Source organism: Gossypium arboreum, chromosome 5 (assembly GCF_025698485.1).
Source record: "Gossypium arboreum isolate Shixiya-1 chromosome 5, ASM2569848v2, whole genome shotgun sequence".
In the NCBI taxonomy this organism is placed as follows: Eukaryota; Viridiplantae; Streptophyta; class Magnoliopsida; order Malvales; family Malvaceae; genus Gossypium; species Gossypium arboreum.
The window spans coordinates 34,025,647-34,033,867 of record NC_069074.1 but is presented as its reverse complement, the minus strand read 5'-3'; the positions used below and the strand labels follow the sequence as shown (position 1 = coordinate 34,033,867).

General features: G+C 39.3%; 1 protein-coding gene across 1 annotated transcript; it reads right to left on the bottom strand.

Annotated features, from left to right (window-relative positions):
* Positions 1-4,461: 4,461 nt before the first annotated feature.
* Positions 4,462-5,757, bottom strand: LOC108471836 (uncharacterized). Its single transcript, XM_017773390.1, has 2 exons — positions 5,344-5,757; positions 4,462-5,232 (listed from the first exon to the last, which is right to left on the bottom strand). The coding sequence occupies exons 1-2, from the start codon at positions 5,755-5,757 to the stop codon at positions 4,462-4,464; spliced, it is 1,185 nt and encodes a 394-aa protein (XP_017628879.1).
* Between the last annotated feature and the right edge of the window lie 2,464 nt (positions 5,758-8,221).

Below are 8,221 nucleotides of genomic sequence, written 5' to 3'. Positions count from 1 at the left end.
GTTTTACGTCATCTTGTTTGTTCACTTAGATCATGGAAGCTAGAGTAGCCAAGGCATCAGCCATTTAGTTTTCACCTCATGGGAGGAAGCAGAAAGTGATGTCATCAAACTCCTCAATTAACTCCAGAACTATCTTTTGATAACTGATCAATTTGGGGTCTTTTGTCTCCCATTCGCCTTTGAGCTGGTAGATTACTAGTGTAGAATCTCCATATACCTCTAGCACTTTGATTTTACATTCTATGGCTGCCTGGATACCCATGATGTATGTTTCGCATTCTACCATATTATTCGTACAATCAAAATCTAGTTTACTAGTAAAGGATAATGATCTCCGTTTGGGGATACCAAGACTGCCCCGATTATGTTATCCACAGCATTTGAAGCTCCGTCAAAATTTAGTTTCCAAGGGTGGCATTCTTGAGAACCTTCTTCAGTGAATGCAACATACATCAAATCTTTATTTGGGAAATCAAATTTCAAAGGCCCGTAATCCTCTAGAGCTCTACTAGCCAGAAAATCAACTATTGCACTCCCTTTTACGGCTTCTGGTTCACATAGACTAAGTCAAATTCGAAAAGCAGAATTTTCTATTGGGCCATCCTTCCATTCAAAGTTGTAGACTTCCATCATGTTCTTCAGAGGGTCCAGTTTCGAGATGAGCCAAGTGGTGTGATACAGCATGTACTGTCTTAGTTTTCGGGTTGTCCAAATTAAGGCGCAATACAACTTCTTGATTGGTGAGTACCTTGTCTCACATTCAGTGAACTTTTTACTGAGGTAGTATATTGCTCTTTCTTTCCTTCTTGACTCATCATGTTGGCCGAGCACGCATCCCTTGGATTTCTCAAACTTCGCCAAATACAATATCAGTGGCTTATCTAAGATGGGTGCCATTAGCACTGGGGTATTAGACAAGTAATGTTTGACTCTGTTGAAAGTCTGTTGGCATTCCTTATCCCATACACTTGGGTTGTGTTTCTTAAGGAAGCGGAATATGGGGTCACATTTCTCTGTTAGTTAGGAAATGAACCAAGCGATGTAATTTAGTCTTCCAAGGAAACCTCGAACTTCTTTTTGAGTACGTGGTGGAGGCAGCTCTTTTATGGCCTTGACTTTGTCTGGGTCGATCTCAATCCCTTTTTTACTAACTACAAATCCTTGCAGCTTTTCGGACCTAGCTCCGAAAGTACATTTTACTGGATTGAGCTTTAGTTGGAATTCTCTCAACCTTAAAAACAATTTCCTCAGGACTTAAACATGCTCCTCCCTTATGTGGGATTTTACGATCATATTATCAACATAAACTTCGATTTCTTTGTGCATCATATCATGGAATAAGGTTACCATGGCTCTTTGATACGTTGCTCCCGCATTTTTCAATCCAAATGACATCACTTTATAGTAGAAAATTCCCCACACGGATACGAATGTGGTCTTCTCCATGGCTTCAGGATGCATGTTAATCTGGTTATATCTAGAGAAACCATCCATGAAAGAGAACAGTGAGTGACCTGCCGTGTTGTCCACTAGGGTGTCAAAATGAAGCAGTGGGAAATTATCTTTCGGACTGGCTTTATTCAGGTCTCTGTAGTCTACACACATTCGTATCTTTCCATCTTTTTGAGGTACAGGGACGATGTTGGCTACCCATTCTGAATATTTAACCACTTTTAAAAATCCAACGTTGAATTGCTTCTTGACCTCTTCTTTTATTTTTAGCAGAACATCAAGTCTCATCCTTCAGAGCTTCTGTTGCATTGGCTTACACTCTTCCTTTAGAGGGAGTTGATGCACCACAATGTCGGTACTTAACCTGAGCATGTCTTGGTAGGACCACGCAAAGACATCCCTGAATTCTTGGAGTAACTCAATGAGGTCTCGCTTTATCTCTACGGTGATACAAGTTTCGATCTTCGCCTATTTTTCTTTTTCTAAGCTCACAATTTCTACTGACTCTTTGTGAGGTAGGATTTTTTTCTCATCTTGCTCTACCATCCTCAACAAATCAGGAGATAGGTCACATCCTTGGTCATCTTCAAAATCCCGAGAATCCTCCATACATATATCTTACTCAAAAGGAGACTCTGAGTCATTAGTAGCGTCACTCATATCATTGATATCTAGAGACCTGTTAGGGGGATGAAGGAAGATATAAAGAACCAAAAGGATCTAAGAATAATTATTTGTATGGTCTGATCATGAATGAAGAACAAAAGAATATTTGGAAGAAGGTCCAAAAGACCAAAGAATCTAAGAACAATTATTTGTATAATATGATTATGAATGAAGTGGAAAGAATACAAGAATATTTTCTCAAAATGATAGCAAAGATGCATTTTGTTAAAATAAAGTTTTTGGACATAAGCCTATTTCACAGAAGATTCTTATTACTCCTAGGCCTAGAGCAATAAGTGTGTTTTAGACATTACTATGAATTAGCTCTAAAAACTACATGAATCTCTTCCGTAGTCCAATTGTCCAGAACACTTACAGGTACATAAGGGCAAATGCCTGATGATCGCATGGTTTCTTGATAGGTTTTAAATATTTATAATTATTCATTCTTGAACTAACTATTATCGCGATGTAGGCAAGTGTACCTATCGAACAGTAGTATAGTTTTAGCAAGACCGGATTGTCGAACCCAAAGGAACTAAAACTACTAGTTATGACTGCCTTTTTATTATCTAGCCTAAGAATAAAGAGGTTTTGTTTTAATTAACTAATGATCTAAACTAAGAACGCACAAAGAATAGTATTGGGAAATTGCTTTTGGGAAAATCGATTGACTTAAAACAATACCTAAGGAAAAATCCACCTAGACTTTACTTGTTATTCTAGCTCAGAATCGGACGATTTATTCATTCAACTTGTTCTATAGAGATCCCTAAGTTATGTTATTATCCCTATTCAAGACTAATAACGTCTAATCCCTAGATTGAATAACTGAGACTTTTCTCTAATTAACACTCTAGAGTTGCATTAACTCGATCTATGGATCCCCTTATTAGGTTTCACCCTAATCTGGCAAAATCTTGTTACCCTATTTCTAGGCGCGCAATCAACTCCACTTAATTATGATATATGTACTCTTAGACAGGGTCTATTCCTCCTCTGAATAAGAGCATGTCTTGAATTAGTATCCTGGGATATCAAAACAAGAATTAAGAACACATAATTAAGAACAAGTTAAATATTTATCATACGATTTAGAAAATAATAACAAGATTCATCTTAGGTTTCATTCCCCTTAGGTATTTAGGGGGTTTTAGTTCATAACTAAATAAGAAAACATCTCAGAAGAATAAAGAATACAAAACATAAAGAAAACCCAAAACTCCTGAAGGGAAATTGAGGAGAGATCTTCAGTCTTGATGATAAATCTGGCTTCTGAGATGGATTAATCGGCTTCCTTGGAGTAATATCTTACCCCTATTCTCCGCCTCCCTTTTTCTCCTCTTCTAGGGTGTATTTATAGGCTTTGGAATGTCCAGAAGCCCTCAAAAGTGACCTTTTTCCGAATTGGACTTAACTTGAGCTCGGTAGGGACACGCCTGTGTGACACGCCCATGTTCGATTACTTCAGGCCGTGTTTAAGCCTGTTAGAATGGCACGGGTGTGTGCTATACCCGTGTGAGTCGTGCTTCGATTCTGCCCGTGTGAGGAAGTCTAGGCCGTGTTAAGTTCGTACTTTGTCCCATTTTCTCTGTTTTTGGCCCATTTCTCGTTCCTTTCGCTCTCCTATACTCTCCTAAGTATAAAACATGAAATTAAAGCATTAGGAGCATCGAATTCACCAATTCTAATGAAAAATCATTCATAAAATGCATTAAACATGAGGTATAAATATGTATAATTTACGGTTTATCACTGACAAATTCTTTTCTCCAGTTCCTTCTTCAGATATGGCATTGATGTTCAGGTTTTCCAACATTTCTTCCATAGTTTCCTTTCTCAGCATCCTCCATTCAGGGTTAATAATCCCTCCTGACACAAAAGTTCTGGATATGTGGAGGAATATCATTGGTTCCCATTTGATTTCCTCCCCATATAAGCGTGCTCTTCTCCTCTCTTGCTTCTTTTCCAACTCTTTCTTTTTTTGTCTCATGTCTGGCTTGAATCCTAAGCTAAATCAGTCTCGTTTATCCTTCATTATCAGTGCTCGACCCTTCCTTAGAGGTATCTCCGGAGTCTCCTCCTCGGTAAACCTCATTTCTCAACAGTTAATTGCAGGCTCATTCTTGTAGTCTTGGGTATCTTAGGTATTGGGATTATGTTCCTTTTGGTGATAATTTTTGTGTTTAAAAATTCCAATGATCGAAAGAAACATTCAATCGCTTCATCGTTTACCTCTAAATATGGTGCATCTTCTTCTGTATTTATCGTTATTAGCTGCTCTTCCATCACCAACTTCAAGTTTTAGTGTAGTGATAAAGGTACTACCCCTACTGAATGTATCTAAGGCCTCCCCAATAGGCAGTTATACGAAGGCTTGATGCCCACTACCAGGAAGTCCACATCGTACGTGTTTGGCCCAATCAGAAGGGGTATTTTGATTCTTTCCATTACCCTTCTTTCGGTGCCGTTGAATGCCTTCATTATGTTTTGGCACGTTTTCATGTAAGAGCTATCCACAGGTAACCTGTTCAGCATGGATAAGGGTAAGACATTCAAGGCTAACCCGTTATCAATCAACACCCCCGGTAGCGTATACCCCTTGCAGCGGGTGTTGATGTACAGAGCCTTGGTCGATCCCATGCCTTCGGGTGGTATTTCATCATCATTAAAGAAGATGAAGTTATCAGTACTTATGTTGCTAACTAGGCAGTCTAGCTTATTAATGGAAATATCATTAGTGACATAGGTTTCGTTTAAAACTTTCATCAGTGAGCTACGATGGACCTCCAAGCTTAGAAGTAAGGCTAGCATCGAGATGCGAGCTAGTTTTTTATACAGCTGTTCTACAATACTGTACTCACCGTACTTTAAAATTTTCAAAAATTCTTTAGCCTCCTCTTCATTTACTGGCTTATTAACGGGAGGCTCAAGTTCGGCTGTTTTTTCCTTCATCTGTTCAACCACCAAGGCTTTTCCTTTTATGTGCTCCACTCTTGCATTTGCTGAATTGTAGCGCCTCCTACTACACGTATAGAGACCTATATCTTTGCCCTCTTCTGAAGCGTTGACTGGGTTCTCCTCTCTCGGGATTGTCACATTGCAGCCATAGTTCTAAGAAACCTTTTTATTATCCTTGTAGGGAAAGGATATAGGTTTCTGGATTATGACTCATGGTGCTGTTTGCATTCTAGCTTTGTTTTTTCTTGGTCGTAAAATAATGACCACTGGGTAGTTGACTTTTTGGGTTTTCACTATCGATTCTCCTTCCGACGAGCATATATTTCCCTCTTCGGGGCTTTTAAGCTCTTCATAAAACTCTACTTCTTTGTTGTCCATCATGTCCTGCACTAGGGCTCTGAACTTGATGCATTCTTGGATTTCATGTACTTCTCCATTATGGAACTCACAATAGTACCTCTTTCTTTCAGATCTTTCTTTCGAATCCAGTACGATCAATCCTCTTTTTATCATCTCTTTCCAGACCCGTCTCAATGGGGTTTTAACTTCCGCAACCTCACATTTGATTTTCTTGCTTCCACTTTCATTTATCCCGTTTACCCTTTGGTTAGCATGGTTGGGTAGCGGGTTTCTTGTTACATTTGGTGCGGATGAGTCGTCAAACTTTACAATCCCCATTTTTATGAATCTTTTGATTAACTTTTTAAACGCGGTGCAGTTTTCAATTGAATGCCAGTGATTCCCACGTGGTATTCGTATTGAGCGTTTGCGTCATACCATTTGGGAAATGGGGGTTGTATCGGCTTTAGGTAGAAAGGGGACACCACGTGTGCATCAAACAGGTTTTGATTCAATTCCCTATACGTCATGGGTATAGGTGTGAACTGTAGCCTTTTTGTATTCGTTCTCGTACTGTATAGGGGGCCCTGATGGTTGGTGGTTACTGTCTTCGGCTGGCTCACAGTAATTGACTTGGAATGACTCTTGTTATATGTGCTCATGTTATTCACCTCATTCTCCCTCTTTTTCGGGGCAGATCTCTTGGTACTTTCCCCCGCATCTATCTTACTGCTCTTCACTGTGTTTTCAATCATTTCGCCAATCATCACTATGTCTGATAAGCTTCTAGTGGCACTTCCCAACATATGAGTGATGAATGGAGCTTTTAAGGTGTTGATGAAAAGCATTTTGGTTTCTTTTTCTAGGAGAGGTGGCTGGACTTGTATGGCTACTTCCATCCATTTTGGGCATATTGCCTGAAGCTCTTATTTTGTTTCTTCTCTATGTTCTGCAAAGTGATTCTATCAGGGGCCATATTCGTCACGTGACTATACTGCTTCATGAAAGCTTATGCTAGATCCTTCCATAAATTGATCTTGGTATGGCTCAATTGGTTGTACCATTTGGATGCTGCCCCAACCAGACTTTCTTGAAAATAGTGAATCAATAGTTGGTCATTATTGACATAGCCCGCCATTTGTTTGCAGGACATGGTGATGTGAGCTTCAGGACAACTAGTCCTGTTATGCTTCTCAAACTTTGGAGTTTTGAACTTGGGAGGAAGCACTAGATTTGGAACCAAGCTCAAATCCTTAGCATCGATTCCACTATGATAGTCGGCATTTTTCATTTCTTTAAACTTTTCTTCTAACCATCTACACCAATGTTCAAGTTGTTTCGGGAGCTCCACACTTGCCTTTTCTATTTTTACCACATCATCAAGATCGAGGACAACGGGATTAGTTGGGTTATCCCCTGGATTAGAGCCTGAGCCGACATGGTAGTTTATCGGCACTGAAACACAGACCTAAAACTATTGGGGCCTAATTGTGTCTGAACATTTATCGGGGTAAAACCCGGGGGGTAAAGAGGATCTTTATTATCATCTCCAGCGTTGACCACAGGGTTCCTTCCCTTTTCTAGCCCACCAGTCAGCAGTTGTGTTAATTGGTTCATCATGTTTCTCTGGGATTCTAGCATATGATCCCTCACATCTTATTGGATTTTAGCCAATTGTTCTTGCATTTGTGTTTTTAGTTACTCTTGTATTTCTTTTTGGAGTTGTTCTTGGCTTTCCAATCTTTGATCCATAATTTTTATCTTGGCGCGAGTATCGTAACGATGTTTAGTTGGTGAATTTTTTTCAGTTTGCAGATTAACTGAAATATTTTTTAACTAATTAGGGTCCTTTTGTGACATTTAATACATATGATGCGATGAAATGCAACTGCATGGGATGAATGCAGAAAAAGGTATCGACTCTGATTCAATTCCATTTAGAATAACTTTACTAGAAAACAAAAATCTTTAAATAAAATGGATTACATATTTTGCTTAGCCTTGTTGCTCAAAGTTTTAACTTTCCTAAGTAACCATGCTAGCTCTCGGCCCCGTTTGATTCTAATCCATATTTCACACTTAATACATCAGCCTGAACTGCTAGAGTCTGTAAATGGTCGGCCACCTCTAGTATCTGAGCTATAGCTTCACCCATCACATAATCTCTATTTCTAACTTGATCTTGAGAATGGTGGAGTTGCTCTTTCCAATGCTCCTCATTTGCTTCAAGAAGTTCAACCCGGAGTTCGTAGTTTTATAACGTAGTCTCGAATTCTTCTACCTTCTTTTTCAGCTCTTCAATCTTGTTCAAGCTCACCTTCAGCTGCAGAGTTTCGACTACGATACTGATAGAACAACCATTCCAATTCTGCCACTCTAGCCTTTAACTCGACCATGGTGCAACCTTTCTAATTCTGCCACTCTAGCCTTTAACTCGACCTTCTCATTGTGGGTTTCTAATAATCTTTTTTCTAAAGCCTCTATTCGAACCTGAGTATCTTGAAATTTTCTCTCCCATCGATCGGCTTTAGCTTTCTCCTCTTAGATCTCTTGTTGCCACTGCTATGATGTCTTCCCCAATTTGGCGATCCTCATCGGTAAGCGCAACTTCTTGCAATCCATTTTCAAGCTATCTAAATCTTCTTTTGCCTTATTCTTTCCTTTCTCAGTTTCTCGACATCTAGTTTCTGAACATCAGCATCTAATCTCAAATGTATTTTTTCCTCCTCCAATTGCTCGATCTTCTTTCCTAAATCCAAGTTCCATTTCTCGAAATCCTACTTCATGATCTCTAGCTCGGATG